Source organism: Fomitopsis serialis (genome assembly GCF_022376445.1).
Source record: "Fomitopsis serialis strain Sig1Antser10 chromosome Unknown B0H18scaffold_2, whole genome shotgun sequence".
Classification (NCBI taxonomy): domain Eukaryota; kingdom Fungi; phylum Basidiomycota; class Agaricomycetes; order Polyporales; family Fomitopsidaceae; genus Fomitopsis; species Fomitopsis serialis.
Genome location: NW_025954962.1, coordinates 1,396,075 through 1,417,666, shown reverse-complemented (window position 1 = coordinate 1,417,666; position 21,592 = coordinate 1,396,075). Strand labels below are relative to the sequence as shown.

Below are 21,592 nucleotides of genomic sequence, written 5' to 3'. Positions count from 1 at the left end.
CCGCGCCACCTGAACGGAGGTGCCGCGGATCTCGATTCTCGTCCGTTCCAGACAGCCGGTCCACAATCCGCCCACCGACTGGACCGCCGAGGATCCATCGTCCCTGCCAGTGGCTTCAGGTATGTATAAATAAAGGGTGAGTGCGTCTGGGCATGCAGTCTTTCCCTGACTTGATACTTTACTTCCTACTCGTCGCTGCCTGTGAAATGCCGCCTGTCCGCACAACAACCGACGACGGGGATACCGCCGGATATGGCCCTTCAATCCATGAAGCCACTGGCTCACGGAAGTCAAACGGTCGATAGACTGGCGAGAAATCCGTATAGGAGGCGAGGACCAGGTGTGTGGTGCTCTATGTCTACTATGCAAGTGTTGTGCGATGTCTCATTCCTGGCCCCGAACTACCTCAGGACTCCGTACCAGTCTAGTGAGCGTCTACGTCTTACTACTATACTCCTTGACTGTAACCGTTCTACCGCACCAGCGACGACTGCGACGTTATCCGACGGAAGATTCGCAAGTTGCAGCGAACTCAGGGCTTCAGGGTGAGAATTGTAGCACCTTCACAAATCGAGAGCAGATACTGACTCGCCGTGTGTGTAGATTACATACTGGCTCCGCAATATAGGAGGTATCAAGTACAACTCATGGTCCCGATTCAGTGAGTGGTTTCGCTTTCGAATCGACCCACATGCTGATGACACCCACGAAGTGAAAGCTGCGGGACCCAATGCGGGAGTCGAGAACGGCATTTATTATGCTGCGTAAGTCGTCGGATGCTCATCATGAGCTACGAGCCTCATTTATCCTCCTTACAGCTACATATACTTCGAGAAAGTCAGGATAGTTGAAGGCAAGAAGAAGACGGCGAGACGCGAAGAGAACGAACTTGCCTACCCCCAGGGCTTTGCTATCAAGAATCACAGACAGAGTCGAGACTCGACCCACAATTAGCTGCATGCTTTCACTGGGTATGAGGGCTAGACGACTGTCTTGAGCCGAGGCTGCTCTTCCGCATTTGTAATTCAATTCAATTATACCAATGCCAGTGGCACTGATGCCTCGAGCAGTGCATGATAGTGCATGATGTGACTGGCCAGGTCTCGCCCACTTATGAAAGGAACAACGTTCATTCCTACTTGATCAATTATCGAGCTACAATTGCCTTCCGGCATTGCGAAGGTGACGCTGATGAAATGGACATGTAATAATTGCAGCAAGCAAACAACGCAATGTGCTCAGACGTGGCGCCGGTCTGTAGCGGTGAGCGTTTGAATGCGCCACCCCAGACCTGCACGTTGTGAATTGAACTAGTATGAAGGCCATTTGAGTAATGGGCGGGTTTCGGTAGGGCGTTGTACGGCACCGTGTAAATACCAAGTACCGCGGCGCGTCGCGATCACGAGACCGGATCGTCTGGGAATCTGTGGCGTCCTGGCTAGACTGTTTCCAGCAAGCGAATACGCGATGGCGCGCCCCAAATTCCAATTTATCCCGGCCATATAAACATACGTAACCAGCTCCAGGCGGCCTCCATTGACCACCATCTACCTGCTTTTGCGCACGTCCCACAACCGTTGCTCAGCTTCCTCTTAGTGTATTATCTCGCAAAATCTCGTACATATTGACCATGCCCAAGCGCAAGTCTGACGCTGTCGACGAGTTCGACGCCTTTGACCCGTCGAACGCGTCGGATGGCGTCGCATCTGACGACGAGAAACCGAAGGCGAAGAAGGCGCGGACGTCGGGCGCATCTGGCGCGCCTGAAGCGTCCACTTCGACAGCTCCTGCCAAGGGCAAAGGCAGAGGCGCAAAAGCCAAAGAACCTGCTCCGTCGAAGGATTGGCGGGAGATCAAGCTGGAAGGGGAGGATGAAGACGTAAGCCACTCGCTACTCTTTCTCAAATATTGCTTGACTTACCCTGACTTGTAGGGAGGCGTGCCAGTCTAGTGCGTCCCGTTTGTACGAAGGCCTAACTGACCCCATGCTGAGGATGTATACTCGTTGTAGCGACGACTGTAACGATATCAGACGGAAGATCCGCGCTCTTCAAAAGACACCCGGATTCAAGGTATGTGCTTAGCTATGCTACGCCACTTGAGTAATGACGTTTGTCCTGGTATAGGTCACGCATTGGCTGACTGAAATTGGGAAGGTTAACAACAACTCCTACAACCGCTTCAGTGAGTCGCGTACGCATGTAGGTAAACTGGCGTCGCGTATGACGCGTTCGACCTATTCAGTGAAACAAAGTGGTCCAACCGGAGGTGCGGAGAATGGCACGTACTATGCTGCGTAAGGCCTTTTGTCTGCATGCGTGAGATCACTTCAGCTCACTGTCTGCTCTTTAGGTACGTCTACTTCGAGAAAGTTCGCATCGCCGAAGGCAAGAAAAAGTCCCCCAAACGTATCCGCACGGAGCAGGAAGCGCCGGGTGGTCTCGAGTTGCGAGATCGCAAGCGGATGTGGGTGTTTGGGCCCGCCTGAGGAAGATCAAACATAGCTACGCGCCCTCCCTACTTACTTGATAACTGACCACTTCAGGTCGCTCTCGTGCTTTCGCGAATGTTATTCTCATTGTTCTGCTGTGCGATGATCTTTCCTCCATGCTTCAATCCATTGCACTATCCGAGCTACGTTAGACTCTAGGTCCTCGGTGCTTTCGCTTTTGAGGTCGACTACGATCTCTGGTGCATATGACGACCGTGCTTCATCCAGAACGACCTCCATGATTTCGGCTTCATTGTTCTCTTGAATCTTTTTGGAAGGATACCCCCTGGATGACGATATAAGTGACGACCCTGAGAAAGGCGTTGATATGACTCACCGCTTTTCCAGACGCTCCCACAACTGAGTGTGATCACAGCGAAGCACGACTACCAGATCGACCCATCGCTCCGGGAATATATCACTGGTGTGCCAATCAAGTATCACACCGCCTGCTGATGCTATGGGCTCTAATGCATCTAGGAGCTAACGCAATGGACATCGCGACGCCACCCATCAGACCAGCCATTGCAGATTGCCCGAAGTCGGAGAACAGACGCACCTTGTCCTCGTCGACTGTGTAGCTTTGCCAGTCCTCGTCGTACTCCTCGTACAGCTCCTGCTCCTTGACCCACTCGCCGACGTTGATATGTTTTAGAGGGACCGGCGATTCCTCGACGAGGAGCTGGGCATGCGTGGTCTTGCCCGTACCGGGGGTTCCGGTGATCACGATGACGGGGGCGTGTTTGGATGTGGAAGATGGCATCTGGCTGTGTGCTGGACAGTGGGCGTAGGGGGTGGCGATGTAGTAGAGGAACTCGACTGACTGGAACGCGCGAGGCTGCGTGTTACGAGGAGGGCGTGTGCGAAAAATCACCGGAGGACGCCGCCGGGCTCGCCGCTCGATCACTGCGCCGGGGGAGTGGACGCTTGGGCCTTGGCGTCTGGGAAGCCGGCGGCGGGCCTGAGTGCGAGACTCGAGGCGTGTTGCCGCCACCGTCGGGAGGGATAGCTGCGCCGTCGGCGCGGTGTAGACAGGAGGAGACAGGAGTGCGACAGGTCGCAGGGAATGCTATTATGCACGACGTCGGCTAGGCGGTGTGCGCACAAAGCCATGTAGCCGTGTTGGGGATAGCCCTGAGCACCACCTGTAAGGGCCCGCCTGCTCGCGTGGAGGCAGACATATAAGGTGTTATGGCTCTTGGACGGACCATCGCGCGACATTTGACTGCTCCCGGCTGCCCGACTGTCTTCCCGCAGCTGGCGGACAGTTGATCACGTTCTTCCGACGACTCGCCTCCTTCAGCCCGCACCGACAAATGCTGCAGCCTTCTTGAGTCCGCCCGCCCGGCCCCGCTCTTTCCAGCCTGTGCCCCCGCCGAGACATGTTCATGGGAACATCGCTCTCCCAATCCATCCCGCCATGGCCCTCGGCGACCGTCCCCTCCTTCTACATGCCTTCATCCCCTCCTACTCCCCCGGCAGCGACCACGATCTCAAACGCACAGATCCTGCCGTTCCCCGCGCCCACAGCCGCGGGTTCTGCAGCGCCCGTGGTCATCAATCTCCAGGCGGATGTGACCATCTCGCGCTACGACCAGTTCTACGATGCACCGCTTCCATCCTTTCGGCCAACCTACTATGCCATGGCCGATGGCTCGCTGCTCTCTCAGGCGTATGTAGATGAGATGACGGTGTCCAAAGCTCCGGTGTTCGTCGCGGGTGGCCTCTTGGTCTTCTTCCTGCGCAACGCTCGCAAGTCGGTCTTGTTCCTCCGGAGAACCAGGGTGAAGGACAAGACACTCTTCTACCTGCTCGCGTTGAGCCAGCTCCTTGGACTCGTCGCCATCGTCGTGAGCGCTGTGGGGTTGCTGGACATGACAGTTGGCTGTAATACGTGAGTGCTAGTACATTATGTATGCAGATGGGCCGCTATAGATCATTTATGCCAGGATCGATGCCGTCAGGAAGGTGTTCACGAAGCTATCTTGCGATGCTATGGTATGTGGCAAAGCCCTGAAGCTTGACCAAGGCTTCACGCGTGCTTTGGCAGATCTCAGGTATCATCGGCGTGAAGGCGTACCGATGCCTGGGCAATAGTCGGCTTGTATTGCTGTTTCTGCTCTGTGTGACGGCCATTATGTGGACTCTGGTAGGACTGGAGATCGCGAACTACAGTGCGCATCGATCACGATATGGTATGGACGATCCTATAGACCAGTCGTATGTGTCTGACGCCAGACAGGTGTGTGTCAGGATACCGGCCAACCGTCCCACATGTCTGCTATCATCTTAACCGAATTCATCGAAACTGCTATACTATGCGCGTGTTGTGAGTTGCTTTCTGGGTCATGTCCTCTTTCCCGCTCACCAAGCAATCAGTCTTTCTCGCCGTCTGGAAGTCCTGCCGCACACGGGCCGAGGCTCGTATTACGATATCCGCCGCAGATGAAGGAAAACTCTACGAGCGAAATGATGCAAACATGGAGGGAATACCGTCTCGGAGGGGATGGTGGGACTACGTACCGGAAGCACATGCGAGCTCTACCAATGGCGGTAGACCCTATCTGTGCGCCATGATGCACGCACTCAAGGAGTGGATTTCTCGATTATGGTCTGACGATGACTTCCCTGCTGGGATCGCGTACCAACGAAAGCCATCTCTGCCAGGAGAATTTCCTCTTCCCCAACCTTCCCGACGATCCGCGCCTGGCCGTATATCCTCACGATCCGCTGTTCGACGCTTCACACAGTTCTCCTCTCTCCCTTGGGTCTCCGTAACACGAAGATGGGGCCACCACTTCTTTGGCCGTCAGCTGTTCCAACAGATGCTGAGGAACGAGGTGCGTCTCCAGCTTCCCACAGCTCCTGCGGGCGTTGACCTTGGTGTAGCTATTGTATACTACCATGATCACCGGTATATTCATGGCACTCGCTATCGCGCTCCTCGTCGGCATACATAGCAACCCCGACTTAGGCGCGGAACAGTGGATAACATTGAACTGTGAGCAAACATCATCCTCTGTGCTATTTTTACTTACCTGCAACAGGGATCATCATCTCCTTGTTCACGATGCACAGCTTCTCAAGAGTGGTTCGCCGGCATGAGCTGGAATCCGTCTTGCAGCATCCGGCTGCCTGGGATCGCATGCTTCGCACAGACGGGGACTACTCAGAAGTCTTCTATGGTCCTGGTCCGCACCGGACGAGATCATCCCGTAACAGCAGCTCGCCGTCACCCGCACGTATCCAGACCAACAGGCCTGGTGAAGGGGTCGCTAGCTTTTTCCCAAACCACGCCTCTTCGCAGGACGTTCCCTTTTCCTCGTACGCTGTCTCGCCAATCACGCCATCGTCCTCAAGAAAGCCATCAGCCGCATCATCACTCCCGTCCTTACACTTCCAACAGCTGACATCCCCTCATGACTCCCCTCCTAGATCACCTGCCTTTGACACCCTTACGCCTCTACCGTATCCTCCGTCTTCTCCTACTGCAAGTTCTCCCGCTTTTCGTTCGACTCACACGCAGACGTGCTACGTTCAACCCCGAACTCGGGGCCATCAAGAGCTCTCTTGAACCACGTAGATTCTCCCTCGACGCATGGACAGACCAGCGGACTAATATCGACTCACAAGACCCCAGTAGGCTCCCCAGGAACAGTAGCTAGCGTTGATATTCCTACTTATTAGCCTGCAGCTTTCGCATCCGCATCACCACTGTATCATAACAGCACCACAGCCTTTGTATGTATGCATGCCCACTCTATCAGTAAAAGTAGCAATATATTGTGTCACTGGAAACTGACCAAGTTACATCCGTGCCGGGGCCGATTACGATCTGCCCAGATCGAGATCGCGGAGAAGCACAAGTATTGCTCGATCCAAGATCTGCCGCGCACTCAATCTGCAGCCACCGCCGACGACCATGAACGAGGACGACCAACTCGTCAGCGTGCTGCCCATCCGCTACTCTAACGCGCTCGTCCCGGATGTGCACATCCACCAGTATCCACTGCTCACGCGTCCACTTCAAGTGCCTCCTACGGCCGCTGCCAGCGGGAAGCGCATCAAGGCACGACTGAAGCCTGGCGTGCGAAGGCTAGAGCTGCATGTGCCTGTGGATACACGTCCGGAGGTCTGGAATGGGGAGCGGTCCAGGGATTTGGGAAAGGCTAGGGTGGAGGATGACAAGGAGAAGAACCAAGCCCTCTTGCAAGTGAAGCAGAGAGAAGGGGAAGAGCCCAGGCTCGCCGAGGCGCGGATGCGGAGTGAACAGGTTCCTCATGCGGGCGTGTACGTGCTGGGCATCGTGCGGGATGGTGCGTAGGACAAACGATCATCTCTGTTCTATGCTGATTGCCCCATGTAGGCCAATTGCATCTACACCCAATAAGCGAAACGCACCAGCTACGTCCGACGTTAACTTACATGGACGTATTGAACCGGAAAAACAGACGAGGCCGAGGAGGTGCCGGTTCAGATGATGACTCCGACGAGGGCCCTCCGCCAGACCCTGACGAGCCGGCCCCCGCGCCTGCACCCAAAAAAGAGAAGAAACCTGCCGGCGGAGCGAAGGAGGTGCAGGTCGCTGTTCGGAAAGCGACGACAAGGGTCCTCAGCCCAGGGAGGAATGACACAAGTGCGACGGGACATGCTGAAGCTCATCCACGACGAGGAGGATCAAGAGTGGCAGGATTATCAATATTGCGACGGAGAGGTGGGTGGCACGGCAGCTCTCACATCATTGTCTCACCGCCCGTATAGGCCGAGGAGTCGAATAATGCGTTCGACTCTGTCTTCTCGCGTAGTGACGAACAACTGGAATGTAAGACAGACATAACTACTGTGCTGAAAGATATCAAAGGCTTGTGACATCTCTTGACACGAGATCGTTCTCTGGATCCAATTGCAATGGATAACACAGTCAACGACTACCGGGACTACATACGACAGCATCATAGTGCTCGAGGGGTTCTCGGCGCGGCTCTACAGTGCTTGCTGATAAATTCGTGTCCTGTACGCCCTGAAACGATGGTACGGGATGTCAAATATATGCCGTGCTCACTGATGAGCATGTGCATGCCTGGCTACGTTGTCTGAGATAGTTCAAGCTACTCACGGATATTCTGTCGTCTGATTGCATTTTGACAGGTCGCTGCTTCCCTGCCATTGGTCACATCGGCTCACGTGGCAGTTGCATGAGTTCGGCGCGAGGCCCGCCTTTCCTACTTGCATCCGACGTCCGTTGCTTTCTGGACAGTGCTCACCGCAGTATCAAGGAGAGAATGGACAGCGACACGGAGTCAGAATCTCAAGGATCTGTAGAAGGCTGGGACGTGACAACGTTCGCGCATATAGCCACTACCCAGGCGCGTTGTCCTAGCCAGAATAGCTCGCAGGACATAAAGCCATCCAGCGCGAATATCGAGCAAGCGATTCAGGATCTTCAATCGCTCGACCTGGAGACGGTGCAAAAGGTTTACACCGCCGAAAGTTACAAATTCAACTATTCTCACATGTGTCCGCAGGATGATTCTTTACACGATGTCATCCAAGTCGCTTCGGCCACCATTCTCTCTTACTTGGAGAATGGCATCCTTTCCTCGCATCCAGATAATCTCGATATACAGGACATTGAAGCCGCGATGACCGCACTCCGTATGTTCTTTTTTCCCGGTGGCCTCCTTCGCTGAGCGGAAACAATCGTTGTTCCTCAGTGGACCCTGAATTTATTGCGCTGCTATTCGCATATAGGCAGGTATTCTATACCATTGCAGCTCGCGAAGTCCACGCAGGCGCGGCATCTTCGGCGGTCGTCTGTTGGGTAGACGTTGTCTTCGCGAAGCTAGGAGAGGCTGTCACGACAGTTGCAGCCGGGTTTCTTCCACTCGCAGGCCAGTCAGGGGACTGCCACGCTAGCGTGCAGAAACAATTTGAATGCCACTCATTGCGCGCTGCGACACAGCTACCGAGTGAGTGGACTATTCAGCGGTTCTGGCTTTCAATTGTTGACACTTTGCCATTACCAGGCACATGGGCCGCTTTGCCGAGCGTTTTGTCGGCGGCCTACGCCTCGCCGGCTGCTTGCCGTCTCGCCCTGTGTTTGCTCTACGGTATCTACATACTACGGTCTCACTTCCAGGGTAGCAGCGCACTGTACAGAGCGAGGTGGGCGGCATTCCGGATCGGGGACTAGCTTCGTGCGCCTAACTAACAGTTGACCGTAGCTTCGATCGCCAGAAGCTCATGGCTGCATTGCTCTCGTATCTCGGCCGCACCCCAGCCGCAACACGCACTATGTCCATTCCGGTCCTCAGCAGCACTGACGGGCTTGGCATGCAAGACAGGGTCACTTGCGCCATGTTTGTGTCCTTGTTTGCGGTATGACTCGCAGTCTCATTGCAGGCATTCATTGACGTGCAATATACCTGCTTTAAGGCAATGGAGGTACTGCACAATGACTTTGACCGAGGTAGCTTCCGGCCCAATACAGATGCTACCTTACTCCGTCACATCGTGGTCGTCATGCGTCCGACAACCGGATTTTCTACGGACACGGATCTAATAACTCCGTCCACAACGCTCGACGCTGCTCAAGTCATTTTTCTTCGACATCCACAGACCATGACGTGGTGTTGGAAGCTCTGGAATGACCCGCGTATCGCTCACGCGGAAACAATCGATCAATTGGTAACTTGCAACATCGCATTCTGAGTATCGCAATGGACTCATTGTTTGCCAGACTGCGACCTGGTTGTACCATGTCGGAGAGCCATTTGAAGAAGACGGCACTAGCCGCGTTGCATTTGGGAACACCGATGTATTGACTGCTCTGGAAGCGAACCCCGCGACTGCCTGTGTTGCCTTGACAGTACGGTCATCTCGCATCATCCTACTGACTGACACCGGTCAACTGACCGCAACTTCCAGAGATTCATAAATCGCAGCATATCTGTGATCTCTGCCGGCAGCAAACATCTACCACCTGCTGTCCTGGGCGTCATCTACGAAGCAGTGTCTGCTTGTGCGACATATCTGCTGACTGAAGGCGAAAATGGGGGTAGCTTGATTACAGAGCTTTGCGCTTCATTCGGACAATTATTCCTTCATCTGCGTCAAGGACCTGTCACCACCATCAGTAAGTGCTGTAGTGATAGATGGCGGCCAATTGGGCTTCAATCGTTGCTCATGTTGATCGCAGCGAAAGATGTCATCCTCGAAGGCCTGTCAGCAGTGAGAACCGACACACTGCGGACTGCCATGGAGAAGCTGCTGGGCTGCCAATCAGAACTTAAGCTCAAACTCGAAGACAGTAAGTTTCTGAAGCTAAGCAGGGAAAACGACTTTCAATTTCATCCGTTGTCGTACTAGATACTGCAGCGCTCACCAGGCAAGTCATAGTCTTCACGATGCTCGCTGAGTATTCAACAGGAGTACACCAGGACGGTCTCCGACCATCCTGAACACGAAGACGTTGAGGACACTGGATATCTGATCTGAGGCAAACCTGCAGCTTTGGACGCTCATCTGGCGTAGCCGGCCCAGCTCGATGGTGCTGAACAATTACAGCGCCTTGCTTCGTGGTCTTGTTGACTGCTTGTCGACCGGTAACACTAGTTCGGACAGCTTGATGCCACTGCGAGTTCCTCTGTTCTGGCTCTCTCGGTATCTCATAGCATGCGGCGGGATAATATCGACAAGAGCTTGGCGACGCCTCAATCTGGGAGATTGTCCTGACTGATGGGGATCCAACGGACCTCGCGCTTGCATGTGAGCACCGTTTACCTCGACATCTCGATGTGCTTGACTTTTCTTCATTACAGCGGCGTTCGCCACCTACGTCTGTGCGATCACCAACGATGTCATCTGGATGCTCTGCTCTATGCCGAAGGCTGGATTACTTGCGCGATGTGCTCCTACTCATCCTGACGCATCAATTCCTCGATGTTGAAGAACCTCTTGCTCTACTCGTTGCCCCTTCTATCTGCATGGCTTTGACATGTCTGATCACTGCGAGATCTGACCGAACGGGTATATTCGCCTCTTCTGCTCTCCGACGAAGCTACAATCCTCTTCTAGACATATGTATCCTCTCGTCTCCGTGGACCATGAACTTGTGCTCAGCACTCAAAGATATCTCTCGTTCCATCGAGCGGGGCGAAGATGCTTATCATCAAAATTTGTGGAGAAGAATTGAATCCCTGCTACAGAGCTCCTAGGAGCGGTACGTATTTTTGTGATGCCTATCGCGTGGTGTATTAGTGACTGAGTGAAACAGATGCACAAAGTTCTGTACGTGGACCCTGGATTTTCAACAACAGATACGACTGTCGTAAGTCTGGCCTTCTGCAGCGAATTTTGAGCGTTGTAAGGATTGACATGGCTTCGTTGCAAGGACTTTTTGAAAACAAGCAGGCTCATATCTGTACGCCTCTACGATGTACCACAACTACTTCTAGTACACTTGTGAATAGCCTGCTTATGTCAACTGCCTTCGGGGATTTAGTAGCACATACGGCAATAGAACGCTCTCCTCCATGTATGTACACCGAAGAATGTGCTGCAGCTACTGCGCTCGCGGCTTGCTGCGGGCGGCAACGCGCTACATCAGTGACGCGACTCACACGTGACCGTGATTGATGCATGGTTCATTGAAGTCGAACATGCCTGTTCAGGGACGCTCTCGCTCGTAGCACTCGCTCGTATTTCGCCAGCCATTCCTTACTTAACGCCGTTCACGCCATTCACGAAACACTGAACTCTAGATGGGATTTTGCAGACGATGCGGTGACATTGTTGTTGGTCCCCGCTGCAAGTGCGGCGGTACTGCAGTCGGTGAGCAGCCTCTTTGCCCTGCCCCATGTCCTCGTGCCGACTTCGATTGTAGCACCGTTGTTAAGTGGGACCAGAACGAAGGAAGGCCGCAAGATAGGTGGTCTAAGACCTATGTCACCAGGGAGAAGTCTCCTACCCGCCCCGTCCGAGAGACAGTCGAAGATACCCCTCCTTCCGCTCCTTCTGGCTCCTCCAGGCGGTTCCCGCGCCCCGCCTCGTCCGTCACACTCGGTTCGCGCGTGTCTGCGCACATTGCCAATGCAACAACCCGCGTCCGCCCTCCCCGCTCAAACACTCCACCAGTGTAGGTAGCGCGGAGTCACCCCCGTCCAGTTCCGCAGCAGCAGCGGCAGGTATACTCCCGAACCCGAACGGATCCGAGCTCGCGAAAGTGTATGGATCCGTACTCCAACCGAAGGAAACACTGGACTCGTTTCACTGTGCGCTGTGTTCCACTCCCTTCTCTCCTGATGCTACCATCTATCCTGATCCATCAACCCTTTCGTTGACTGGTGTCGTCCTCACTCCCGGAAACAATACCCGGTTCCTATGTCGTCCATGCTTTGTGGACAACGGCGGCTCGAAAGGAGACTGTCCTGCCTGCCACAGACCCGTCCTGATTCTCAAGACCGAAGGCGGCTTCGTGGAGAACAGCGGTAGAGTGTGGCACAAGAAGTGTTTCTTGTGCGACGGATGTGGCAAGGACATCGGTGATATTCCTATGGTTGACCTTCTAGGAAAGCCATGCTGTGCAGACTGTTTCGACTCCTGCCTCAACAGGTCTACCCGAAACACGCCGCAGAAGTCTGGTCGCAAAGACGATGGTACACTAAGCAACCTGGGTGGTACAAGGCGCGGAGAGCGGGAGCGGGAGGGCAGCCCAGCTTTGGAGGAGCTCGAGCAGCGTCTCGGCATCATTCGCAGTCGAGAGAACACTCCAGTTAAAGACGACCGTTCCATCCGTACCAACTCTGGTCTGAAGAGTCCAACTCTCACACCTGTGCGTAGTCCCCTGGCATCCAGGTATGCACCAGGCAACACAGGCAGCGTTGACAGCAGCCCTATCGTCGAACGACTGGCCGCACGTGCCCGTGCCGACTCCTTTCCCTCGCTCGGCTCCTCACCTGCCATGCAAATAGGTGCCAGTGCGCGGTCATACAACAGGTTCAGAGCCCTGAGCCGGAGACGCCTGACAGGGATGGCAGCCCACTTTCAGCGCGACGCATGAGCAGGTATCGGAGCCCGGACCCTGAGGATGCGCTGAGTGACGGTAGCCCGGCACCGCGACGGACGTACAATCGGTTCAGGAGCCCCGAGCCTGATGTCTTCGGCTCAAGTCCTATCTCTAGGATTACTGGCAGTCCGCGCTATGGCAGTCCTTCCGCTACGTCCAAGCAGCCTACCGAGGAAGCGATTGAAGAAATGAAGAAACGTTTCCTGGGGCAGGCCTCGCCTGCGCCTGCCACCAGTTCATCGTCTACGAAGAAAGCGTCGGCGGAGACTATGACGGCGAGGAGACGGTCGCGCTCCCGGACGCGTAGCAGCATCGCCGATGAGAGCGGCGTGCTCCGCCCTTCATTCACGGGCATGTCCACCACCGGTGAAGGTCGGGAGACTGTATCCCGCATCCCGCGCAAGTCGGAGACACCATCTTCACGGAGCAGCCCATCCACAAGCTCGGTCCAGATCTCCGTGCGCCAGGACAAGACGGGAGAGACGGACTACACCCTGCGTCGCGACCGGACGGGCGACGACGAAGTGGAGTCGCTGCTCGGAGAGAAGGTACCCACGGGCAACCTCATCGACATAAGCACAGATCATCTGCAGGAAACCGAGGTTGACGTGCCCGTTCGAAGTCGACTGGGCCGATGTCTGACATCTCGATGGTACTGAGTGCATCCCGCCGTCCGATAGCATGGGCTGCGAACTGGACTCGGCATACGGACGACGTCGTCGCGCACGGATCTCAGCACAGAGTATGACCAGTCCGTACCGTCTACTCCGGATCTAGCGGGCGAGTTTTCCGACACAACGTCACAACTCACTCATCTAGGCACCGTCGACTCCCCCGTCGCTCAGCCCTCCTGGTCGCCGCACCTCGACGTACGGGCTGAACGTCAGGAAGCGCGAGGTTACTCCGTTGAAGTCGCAGAACACGGGCAGCATAATGTCAGCACTTCTACAGGCAGCGGTACCCGGCGTCTGCGCACGTCCGACGCGTTCTCTTCTAACACGCCTACGCCCAAGTCGAAGACGCTCCCGAGTGGAATCAGCTTATCCTCACCGACGCCACTGTCATCGGATGCGCGGTGTGCGAGGTGCAACTTGCCGCTGTTCACGACGAAGTTTGGAGGGAAGTTCGTGACAGTCCCGGAGGAGCCGGCGAGCAGTGGTGTCCCGCCGAAGACATACCACACTGCCTGCTTCAGGTGCAAAGTCTGTGACGGCCCTTTCGAAGAGCGTGAAGGAGGACGGACAGTCTTTGTCAGGGGCGAAGACGGTGCTTGTCACGTCGAGGTACGTCGAGCACCACAATAATTGAATATGCATCAAGCTGATGGCACGGCGATAGTGTGCACCGCCGGAGAGAGTCAAAGTGCATAAATTTCCAGCTCAATCCCGAAGCCATCGATCTCGACGTCTACCACGACGCCCCTCTCGACCTCTCGGGCTCATAACACTGCCAGCTATTCAACGCGGGAGCCAACCTCGAGCCGGTATGAGCGGCCACCACCGAGCGCGCCAGCGACGAGTACTACCTTCACGTTCCCCAAGTTCGGAGGAGGCGTGTCGTGCCCTGGGTGCAACATCTCGGTTCGCCGATGGAGCGAGGTGTAGTGCCTGGGCCGCAGGGCACGCGCTGGCACGGAACCTGCCTCCTGTGCGGAGGTAAGGGGCGAAGGGGCGGAGGAAGGAGGAAGGCAGACCAGGCTGCGGGAAGAAGCTCGACAGCGCAGCGAAGACCGACATCGACGGCCGGGTGTGGTGCAGGGAGTGCTTGGTGAGTTTCATTCCATTCCGCATCCGAACCCCTCCGTTAACTGAATGCGGATTGAAGCTCCTTTTGCCCGCTTCGATGCGGAATCCGACTTCTCCCGTCAGAAGCCCGTTATGCCCTCACATACGGGGAGCCGCAGCGTCGCGCCCCAGCATACGGGCACGACGACGCTGGCGCGCAGTTCACTGGCCTTGGTGGCTCGGAAGCGGCGATGATGAGGCAGCTCACGGGCGGTGGGCTGAGTCCGACCAGGCAGCTGTCGTCCAGCCCCACGAACTGCATGACGGGCCGAGGCCAGGACGGACGTACCCCCGCCCAAGTCGGTCACGGGCATACGAAGCACGAAGAGCGATGGAGAGGGGAGGGGAATGTTTTTGGTGAGGCAGCTTACCGGTGGTAAGTAGTCGTAGCCCCGAGCGGGTGGATGTGATGTGGCCTTGAGTTCGACCCGCTTTTGTGATACCCGTTCACGAGACTTTGATTGAGATGCAGGATATGACATGGACTACTGCTGCAGGTTGATGATTCATTCGCTAGGAGTCTGACGTCGCTCGGTCTATGTATGTTACAGTATGTAGGGATATGTGTGTATTGAGCTCTCAAGGACATCTGCTGGGTGTCTCTGGAGAATGGAAGTCGCAGGACGCACCGTAGGCACCGAAAGACTGACCATGAGTAAATGCAATGGCCAGAACAGCGGTAGTTCAGTTTGGTCCTCTGATACATGCCGCCGGAACGCCATAACGACAGGTGGGAGAATGGACACACTTGCATGACCAATGCTGTGATATCAATGTGCATGGAGCAAGGATGAGAAGAGGTGCAATGCATCGGTGAAGGCTTTCGCTATCGGCCACGAGATTCAGAACCAGTACCACCCTGACTTGCCCGACGATATGCAGACACTTCTTGGGTAATAGATGGCGCTGGGAATCAGTAGCGACGGAGACGTCCCCCAACCAGAGCACCTTGACCATCTGGGCCCTACGAGTGAATACACCTTGGGCTTCGCATGCACATGTCTCCTCGCGCGAGGTACCGCAATGCAGATTACACGCCTGTGATCCAAACGTCATGCCTCTTCTGACAATAGACACGCAAGACCGCATCGCGCTGAAATACGCACCAGTCCCGGTCGAGACAAGCTCGAGCCGCTCCTGTCTACCGCCGGAAACTGATGGTCGGGGAGGGTATGTATCGGCCTTTGGGCGCGTACAGCCCGGCTGAGCGCGAGACGGCGAGCTAGTGGAATGCGGCTGGCGAGTCATCCCGTCGGAATCAGAGTGCGTCAATCATGTTACGCCGAAACACAATGTGCGATATCTTGCGTGTGCGTGGTCATGCATCCAGGCCGTCCGATCGTTTGTGGGCGGTTCCACGATGCCTGGAAATGATCTGGGTGCAGCGCGGGGAATAGGCACCATTCTATTCGAGGATAAAGGCGGCCTTTCGGAAGAGGGCATTCAGCAAGCTTGCGCCCCTGACGTAGTCCAGAGCCTGCAACCTCGAGTCCGAGCTGAGATTAGTCGCGACCTCAGGCAAAGTTCACAAGCTTCTAAGCCATGCGATCCATCCCGTGTCGACATACGAAGCAGCAGCGTATGAAGCACGTTCGAGTGCTCTGTATCGGCGATGGAGATGCACGACAGCGATAGTGTATCCATGGCGGGGGGCAGGTGACTGGATAAGGGCGTCGAGACCGGCGACAATGGTGTGGAGGGCGGTGAGGGAGGTAATGGTGAAGCGGTCGTTGGCCGAGGGACGCGGTGCGGCGTCTGCCGGTGCCGGGATGTGAAGTTGCTAAATTGAACGGGCTGCAGCCACCCCCAAGCCACCCCCGCCACATCCACTCCTCCACTCCCCATCCCCGCCGCCATCCGCGGTCATCCTCCTCTCGCCCGCCATTGCGCCCATCACCTCCCCCGTCGCGTCCAGCACGCCCTACACACCGTACATGACTTCTGGCGGTCGCTACTCCCGTCGGCGCAGATCTCAATCCGCCTCCTCCCCCGCCCGTCCTCTGTTCCCGGCCGACGATCCCAAATGGCGCATCTCCAACAAGCGCACGCGTCTAAGCAACCCCCGGAGTCCCTCCTACCGTGACCTCAAAGCACTCGGAGAACCACCCGAGAAGTGGGATGTTGACCAGTGGCGAAGAGGAAAGCGCGCGCGGAGAGATACTTCCGTGAGTGGCAATCGTCCACAATGCAAGGGACAGCCTTGGCTCACGAGCAGTATTTAGCCCAACGAAGGGGCGGGCGACCCGTGTATGGCCCCCTTCACCTTCGCCCCGTCGTCCGAGGGCAGTGCGCATACAGCATCCTTACCGGGGCTCCCTTCAACATCAGCCGCATTTGACCTGTTCCCGAGCGTCGCCGCAGGAAAGCGCGTCACACCTCCCGACACAGCCCGCTCCCACCTCTCCACGACGGCACGTATCTGCCAGGGACCAACCTTACGTCCTCCGGGGAACTCGAGCAACTGCGTTCGCACGCGTTCTCCGAACTGCAGCGCAGCGTAGAGGAGAGCGGCGAAGGTCAAGTGCGGCGCCTGCGCGACTGGGAGAACTCGCGCTCACGGCAATCGTTCAACGCGCGCAACCACGATGACTCTCTTCGCCGAAGGATACAACCTGCGTCGCCCGTGCTGCAGGACGTGCAGTCCGCGGTCATGTTGGATGAAGAGGATGACATCGAGATCGTCTCGAGTGAGCTTGCGTCGGGATCAGCGTACTTCCGTAACTGGGGTCCATCCTCTATGAGGCGCTCCATGTCGTTCGGCGTGATGGACGTTGACATCCCTGACATCGAAGGTCCCTCGTCGCCTTTCACCAGCGCGGAGCCGAGCGAGCGCTGTTGCTCCCCGGTTAGTGCCTTCACCGGCCCGTCCGCATACTCGTCCGACGACGGCATGTCCCCCATCGAGTCCGACAGCGCCACTCGTTCCTCTGCGCGCAACGCCCCCGCGCTCACGTATTCCTACACGGCCTCGTCCAACCCGTCCGTCGTCTCTCTTTCGCCCAACGCATTGTCGCCGTACGCCCAGCCGACTCTGGGTCAGGTCGACGTGCCCGCCTCCGCCACGCGCGAGGAGAAAGCGATTGCCGCTCTGACTCTCGCGATGGCCAACGGCGCATGCGGAATTAACGACTACTCGGCCATACAACACACGGAGGGCGCGTTGGACCCGTCCTCCGATGACTGCCAGGTTGGAGAGCTCTGGCATTGATTATTTTTTAATATGCGCACACTTCGCAGAGCCACACACGCGTCGCATCATTTTCTTCCCCATTCCCTGGCATCTCTACCTGCTGCATAATGTCCCGCGAGCCAGGCCACAATAATCAAGAAACCAACACACTATGTGCTATATTAAAGGATTCCGAGTCGTCTCAAACCTTTCCTGAAACCTTCTCCTGTCTTGTCTCCCTAGCGAAAGTCGAACATCGTTTGCAATGTATTAATACCCCTTGTTGTGTCTTGTGGACTACGGTCGATCTACTCCAATGCGTCAAGTAATTACGATGGTTTCTCTGGTAGACACTCTTATCCATATTGTGCCGATCCGATCCTCCTGGTCCTGCCTATTCGCATACAAATTGTACTACGCTGAACAAACTGTGACTATGAACCAATTGTGGCAAACGAAGCCGTACATGTATCCTTTCCTGCCATAGTTCAGTCTTTGTGTGTCTTGCCCAGATGCAGAGTTCAAATATTTCATGGTGGTTGAGATATGTTGAGTGCAGGTATTGGTGGTATAAGGTACTTTTCGTCGCTGTGTAGACGGGCAATATTGAAGCTTGAAGTTGTTTGTGGGCGCGTCGTCCCGAACCTCAAGTCGTGTTCTGCTGCGTCGGAACTGGCATGGGTATCAGCTGCTGGAAGAACTGCTGCACAGCTGATGGAAACAAAAATCGGGGCATGGACGGAAGAAGGCCAACATGCACACTGACCTGCAGCGCGCTGGAGCACATCTCCCTGAGGGGCAGCCAACCCGGGCATGCCCGTCAACACCAATGATGGGGATGGTTGCGACGCTGACGCCGACGGCAGCGGCGCACCGCTGTGGACCGCACCCACAGGCGCGCCGAGCTCGCCCGCGAACTGCTCCGCGAGCGCATCTGCGGCGGCGTTCGCCCACGCGCGCGTCTCGACCTCGAGCACGGCGTTCTTCTGCGCGAGCAGGTCTGCGACGAGCTCCGCGTGCACGCGCCGCCGGAGCTCGTCGGCGAGGCGCTCCTCCGCGCGCCGTCGCGCGGTGCGCTCGAGCGTGAGCGCGTGGTTCATGGCTGCGGGAAGAGGTGAGCCGAACCGGGGTATGTGAGCGTATGGTGACGGGAGACATACCTTCAATGAGGTGGGCGACTGCGGGTGGGACGTACATGCTCCCTTGTCCTTTGGAAGCTGCGAAGGGTATTGCTGGATCGACGGCGATACTTGTCACAGCAGCCACGTCCGACACGTCGAGCAACTGGAAGCTAGCCTCTAGCTCGGCATCGCAGTACATGTCTTTCTCTCCCTCTGCCTCATTCGGAGTCTGGGGTTCGAGATGCTCGTCGGGCTCATGTTCGTTGTCTGCAGATCCGGTATGACGCGTCCTCCGGCGTTTCGCAGGCCTCCTCGACTCCGATGAGGAACGCACGCCGCTAAGCGCGTAGTCCTCGGTGGCTGCATTGTCAAGCTGTCCTGCGGGTGCCTTCTGTTTTCCTTTGTCTTTCCTCGATCTATCTATCCCGCGCCGCGGCAGCTGAGGATACGAAGTATACTTGCTTTGTGAAGGCGCAGGCGTCAGGAGGCCGATCTCTTGTACACCGCCCTCTGCCCGGTTATGCTTGCTCGCGCCACTCTGTTCTTCGATGGTAGGCATACTGAGAGTTAATCCTTTGCTAGGGCCTGCGATGGGCTGAGCTATAGACAACATGAGGTTCGCGGACGGTGGAGATGTGTAGTCTTGTATTATTGACACTCACTCGCAGATGGTAAGAACGACTCGGAGCCTTCGTCTTCCACCGACCGGCGCGCAGTAGTGCGTTCTGTGACACCTCGTTCTCGGAACAGGGCAGCGAGGGCACAGTAGAGGACTCTTACTTCTTTTCAGTGAATCCCCTGTGGCAACTTTCCCTTTAATACATGAGTTGACGCCGCGGCGGCGGACAAAGGAAACCGAGAAGGGAACTCACGCGACCGATCCGATTCTCCAGCGATATCTAGAGGCACGCTACTCGCTCTCCTGCGCACTGCCGGTGTAGGATAGAACGCAGACCCAGCAGAAACCATGAGCCTTGCACCACCAGTACCGAACTCAGACAGGTCCATACCTCCAAGTCGCAGGACAGAATCCAATCCCACACCCTTCGACGACGGCTGCGGGTTGCGCGCAAGCTCCGCGGGTCTACCATCTGAGCATAAACAAGCCCATCCACGAGGAAGTCAGAGTATGAGACCTTCAGACGGCCTCGTGCAGGATTGTGGATGTCTTCAATTTTGGTTTAAGTAGAGGAACGCGCGACGCGTCGATCTCGATCTCGATCTCAATGAAGTGCCGAACTCCTCGCATGGTCGGCGTTGTCGTGACTGCGGCAATATTGAGTACTCAGTAGTCTGAGGTCCGAACGTCCCTCGTCTCGCTATCGCGGTGTTCGCCTCGATTCCGCCTAGGATGCACATAAACAAGAACACTCGACTCCGTCCCCGTCATACATCAAACCCGACTAATTTGAATCATTGCAGGTGGTTATAGGGTGAAGGGAGTAACTAACGTCCAGAATTCATAAGGATACAGTCGTTCAGCATCGTCATTACAGGGGCGGGGGTATCATCAGAATTGACTGGAAGCAGCACCGAGAACCTTAGCAGCAAGAGCGCGCAGAATCTGGCGAAGCGAACTCTCAGCAACCTGCATTTGTGTTGTCACCATAGCAGACGTACCTCCGCCTTCTGACTGCCACCGAGTTGCCCGAAGACAGCAGCAACGCTCTTGCCCTTCGCGTCTCTGATAGCTCCCAGGCGGTTTCCCGCGTACGCGCCAACCATGAGTCCAGGAATGTTGGCTATGATGAACCTAGGCCTGCGCCGCAGATGGCACCAAGCCAGGCCCACCAGGGAGCATGACGCTGCACCTCTGGACGCAACAGCTATGCAGAACACAGACTCGTTGAGTATGCCGTGACTGTAAAAGAATAACAATACGCGCACATCGTCAAACACGTCCGCGAAGACATGGTCTGCATCCGGCTGCTCTCCTGCGGCCCCTGGTGGCGACTGCGCACCCGCGGAGGGCATTCCTCCCCCGAACATGCTTGCGAAAGTGCTGAAAAAGTTCGCTGAGGCGTCTGGTTCGCTCGTCTGTCTTGTGGGCCGCGAGATGCATAGAGTTCGTCGTACTCTCGGCGTCTGGTCGCGTCCGACAGCATGTAGTATGCATCCGCTACAGCCTATCCAATGTACGGGGTCAGACCACGCTCGTCAAAGGCATGGTAGAACGCACCTGGAACTTCTCCGTAGCTGCCTTCTTCTCCGCTTGGCTAGCTTTCGTCAGTCTATCCGGATGAGTCCTAGAGCACTGCAGGGATGAGCAGGCCATTTCAGCTCCAGCCAGGAGACACACACTTTAGCGACTGGATCTTGTATGCTTGTCTGATTTCATCCTGAGTAGCGTTCTTGGAAACAGCGAGGATCTTGTAGTAGTCAGGGAAGGAGGACATGGTCGGCGAACAAGTTGGGCGTTGTACGAAGGCGCTGCACCACACTTGCAGCTGCAGGCATGTTTATGCAGTTGGCGCGTGACGTCACGACGCCTCTCCCTCTCCACCAGCGCTAGCGGATCTAAGCACAGCAAATCGTAAAAAAATACAATCGTAAGTACATACATCAGCGTGGGGCACAAGACAGGGCCACAGACTCATGCGCGGCCACTATCATAATAACGATGCATAATAGGTATGTTGTACATCCTGCAGGGCTAGCACAGAGCACAATGCAACTATCATCCAGTACACAATGTCCCCGCTTCCAGTTACGAGTCAAACGCGTGCAAGTATAGCAAATCAACGTGAAGATCCGGCCTCGCGGACAGAATGCGAAGAGGCAATGTATGTCCAGTGCTCACACACCACAGTCAAGAAGTAGGAACGACCTATGGCTGTCATCATGGAGGTACAGGGCTTTCTGCGACAGGTGTCAAGAGCTCCCGCGACGCACCCGTCCCTAACCGTGGCCGCGGCGGCAGACCTACAGGTTTACTGAACTTGCTGTCTGGCGAAGTGAACG

General features: G+C 56.0%; 10 protein-coding genes across 10 annotated transcripts; 7 read left to right on the top strand and 3 right to left on the bottom strand.

Annotated features, from left to right (window-relative positions):
* Positions 1 to 354: 354 nt before the first annotated feature.
* Positions 355 to 954, top strand: B0H18DRAFT_1113383 (uncharacterized protein; the record flags this gene model as incomplete). Its single annotated transcript, XM_048032943.1, has 5 exons — positions 355 to 416; positions 485 to 545; positions 604 to 661; positions 713 to 764; positions 819 to 954. 5 exons carry the CDS (start codon positions 355 to 357, stop codon positions 952 to 954), a joined length of 369 nt encoding a protein of 122 aa, XP_047900654.1.
* Positions 955 to 1,527: 573 nt separating this feature from the next.
* On the top strand, positions 1,528 to 2,557 carry B0H18DRAFT_971234 (uncharacterized protein). Its single transcript, XM_048043774.1, has 6 exons — positions 1,528 to 1,879; positions 1,934 to 1,950; positions 2,012 to 2,072; positions 2,127 to 2,184; positions 2,245 to 2,296; positions 2,353 to 2,557. Exons 1-6 carry the CDS (start codon positions 1,631 to 1,633, stop codon positions 2,486 to 2,488), a joined length of 573 nt encoding a protein of 190 aa, XP_047900653.1. The 5' UTR covers positions 1,528 to 1,630; the 3' UTR covers positions 2,489 to 2,557.
* Positions 2,532 to 3,640, bottom strand: B0H18DRAFT_201878 (P-loop containing nucleoside triphosphate hydrolase protein). Its single transcript, XM_048037090.1, has 3 exons — positions 3,051 to 3,640; positions 2,829 to 2,974; positions 2,532 to 2,777 (listed from the first exon to the last, which is right to left on the bottom strand). Exons 1-3 carry the CDS (start codon positions 3,252 to 3,254, stop codon positions 2,576 to 2,578), a joined length of 552 nt encoding a protein of 183 aa, XP_047900652.1. The 5' UTR covers positions 3,255 to 3,640; the 3' UTR covers positions 2,532 to 2,575.
* Positions 3,641 to 3,873: 233 nt separating this feature from the next.
* Positions 3,874 to 6,065, top strand: B0H18DRAFT_1113380 (uncharacterized protein; the record flags this gene model as incomplete). The annotated part of the gene is made up of 7 exons (XM_048032942.1): positions 3,874 to 4,385; positions 4,441 to 4,489; positions 4,542 to 4,686; positions 4,734 to 4,820; positions 4,871 to 5,331; positions 5,381 to 5,492; positions 5,539 to 6,065. 7 exons carry the CDS (start codon positions 3,874 to 3,876, stop codon positions 6,063 to 6,065), a joined length of 1,893 nt encoding a protein of 630 aa, XP_047900651.1.
* A 243-nt stretch (positions 6,066 to 6,308) lies between these two features.
* Positions 6,309 to 7,521, top strand: B0H18DRAFT_971225 (DNA-directed RNA polymerase III subunit Rpc5). The gene is made up of 4 exons (XM_048043773.1): positions 6,309 to 6,807; positions 6,858 to 7,066; positions 7,089 to 7,205; positions 7,253 to 7,521. The coding sequence occupies exons 1-4, from the start codon at positions 6,414 to 6,416 to the stop codon at positions 7,358 to 7,360; spliced, it is 828 nt and encodes a 275-aa protein (XP_047900650.1). The 5' UTR covers positions 6,309 to 6,413; the 3' UTR covers positions 7,361 to 7,521.
* Positions 7,522 to 8,713: 1,192 nt separating this feature from the next.
* Positions 8,714 to 10,129, top strand: B0H18DRAFT_201818 (uncharacterized protein). Its single transcript, XM_048037089.1, has 5 exons — positions 8,714 to 9,178; positions 9,231 to 9,359; positions 9,419 to 9,626; positions 9,690 to 9,878; positions 9,931 to 10,129. Exons 1-4 carry the CDS (start codon positions 8,930 to 8,932, stop codon positions 9,857 to 9,859), a joined length of 756 nt encoding a protein of 251 aa, XP_047900649.1. The 5' UTR covers positions 8,714 to 8,929; the 3' UTR covers positions 9,860 to 9,878; positions 9,931 to 10,129.
* Positions 10,130 to 11,253: 1,124 nt separating this feature from the next.
* B0H18DRAFT_1081709 (uncharacterized protein) lies at positions 11,254 to 14,725 on the top strand (the record flags this gene model as incomplete). Its single annotated transcript, XM_048031430.1, has 18 exons — positions 11,254 to 11,319; positions 11,389 to 11,554; positions 11,632 to 12,033; positions 12,061 to 12,475; positions 12,520 to 13,159; positions 13,180 to 13,209; positions 13,238 to 13,356; positions 13,403 to 13,426; positions 13,498 to 13,844; positions 13,878 to 13,896; positions 13,936 to 13,962; positions 14,011 to 14,088; positions 14,109 to 14,204; positions 14,234 to 14,324; positions 14,382 to 14,431; positions 14,461 to 14,501; positions 14,528 to 14,582; positions 14,620 to 14,725. The coding sequence occupies 18 exons, from the start codon at positions 11,254 to 11,256 to the stop codon at positions 14,723 to 14,725; spliced, it is 2,772 nt and encodes a 923-aa protein (XP_047900648.1).
* A 1,304-nt stretch (positions 14,726 to 16,029) lies between these two features.
* Positions 16,030 to 17,549, top strand: B0H18DRAFT_1113378 (uncharacterized protein; the record flags this gene model as incomplete). The annotated part of the gene is made up of 4 exons (XM_048032941.1): positions 16,030 to 16,087; positions 16,142 to 16,506; positions 16,564 to 16,627; positions 16,708 to 17,549. 4 exons carry the CDS (start codon positions 16,030 to 16,032, stop codon positions 17,547 to 17,549), a joined length of 1,329 nt encoding a protein of 442 aa, XP_047900647.1.
* Positions 17,550 to 18,156: 607 nt separating this feature from the next.
* B0H18DRAFT_1113377 (uncharacterized protein) lies at positions 18,157 to 19,190 on the bottom strand (the record flags this gene model as incomplete). The annotated part of the gene is made up of 3 exons (XM_048032940.1): positions 18,157 to 18,221; positions 18,277 to 18,612; positions 18,671 to 19,190. 3 exons carry the CDS (start codon positions 19,188 to 19,190, stop codon positions 18,157 to 18,159), a joined length of 921 nt encoding a protein of 306 aa, XP_047900646.1.
* A 994-nt stretch (positions 19,191 to 20,184) lies between these two features.
* Positions 20,185 to 21,228, bottom strand: B0H18DRAFT_971207 (DnaJ domain-containing protein; the record flags this gene model as incomplete). The annotated part of the gene is made up of 7 exons (XM_048043772.1): positions 20,185 to 20,384; positions 20,423 to 20,457; positions 20,519 to 20,672; positions 20,708 to 20,757; positions 20,811 to 20,877; positions 20,933 to 21,071; positions 21,225 to 21,228. The coding sequence occupies 7 exons, from the start codon at positions 21,226 to 21,228 to the stop codon at positions 20,234 to 20,236; spliced, it is 600 nt and encodes a 199-aa protein (XP_047900645.1). The 3' UTR covers positions 20,185 to 20,233.
* Positions 21,229 to 21,592: the final 364 nt, after the last annotated feature.

Excerpts from the sequence above, each read along its gene's own strand:
- B0H18DRAFT_971234 (XM_048043774.1), top strand. The coding sequence starts at position 1,631 with ATGCCCAAGCGCAAGTCTGACGCTGTCGACGAGTTCGACGCCTTTGAC. Across the intron at positions 2,073-2,126 it reads AAAAGACACCCGGATTCAAG|GTCACGCATTGGCTGACTGA; the intron begins GTATGTGCTTAG and ends GTCCTGGTATAG. Across the intron at positions 2,185-2,244 it reads CAACTCCTACAACCGCTTCA|TGAAACAAAGTGGTCCAACC; the intron begins GTGAGTCGCGTA and ends CGACCTATTCAG.
- B0H18DRAFT_201878 (XM_048037090.1), bottom strand. The coding sequence starts at position 3,254 with ATGCCATCTTCCACATCCAAACACGCCCCCGTCATCGTGATCACCGGA. Across the intron at positions 2,975-3,050 it reads ACACAGTCGACGAGGACAAG|CTCCTAGATGCATTAGAGCC; the intron begins GTGCGTCTGTTC and ends CCATTGCGTTAG. Across the intron at positions 2,778-2,828 it reads TGGGAGCGTCTGGAAAAGCG|GGGGTATCCTTCCAAAAAGA; the intron begins GTGAGTCATATC and ends ATCGTCATCCAG.
- B0H18DRAFT_971225 (XM_048043773.1), top strand. The coding sequence starts at position 6,414 with ATGAACGAGGACGACCAACTCGTCAGCGTGCTGCCCATCCGCTACTCT. Across the intron at positions 6,808-6,857 it reads GCTGGGCATCGTGCGGGATG|GCCAATTGCATCTACACCCA; the intron begins GTGCGTAGGACA and ends TGCCCCATGTAG. Across the intron at positions 7,206-7,252 it reads ATCAATATTGCGACGGAGAG|GCCGAGGAGTCGAATAATGC; the intron begins GTGGGTGGCACG and ends CCGCCCGTATAG.
- B0H18DRAFT_201818 (XM_048037089.1), top strand. The coding sequence starts at position 8,930 with ATGGAGGTACTGCACAATGACTTTGACCGAGGTAGCTTCCGGCCCAAT. Across the intron at positions 9,179-9,230 it reads CGGAAACAATCGATCAATTG|ACTGCGACCTGGTTGTACCA; the intron begins GTAACTTGCAAC and ends ATTGTTTGCCAG. Across the intron at positions 9,627-9,689 it reads AGGACCTGTCACCACCATCA|CGAAAGATGTCATCCTCGAA; the intron begins GTAAGTGCTGTA and ends TGTTGATCGCAG.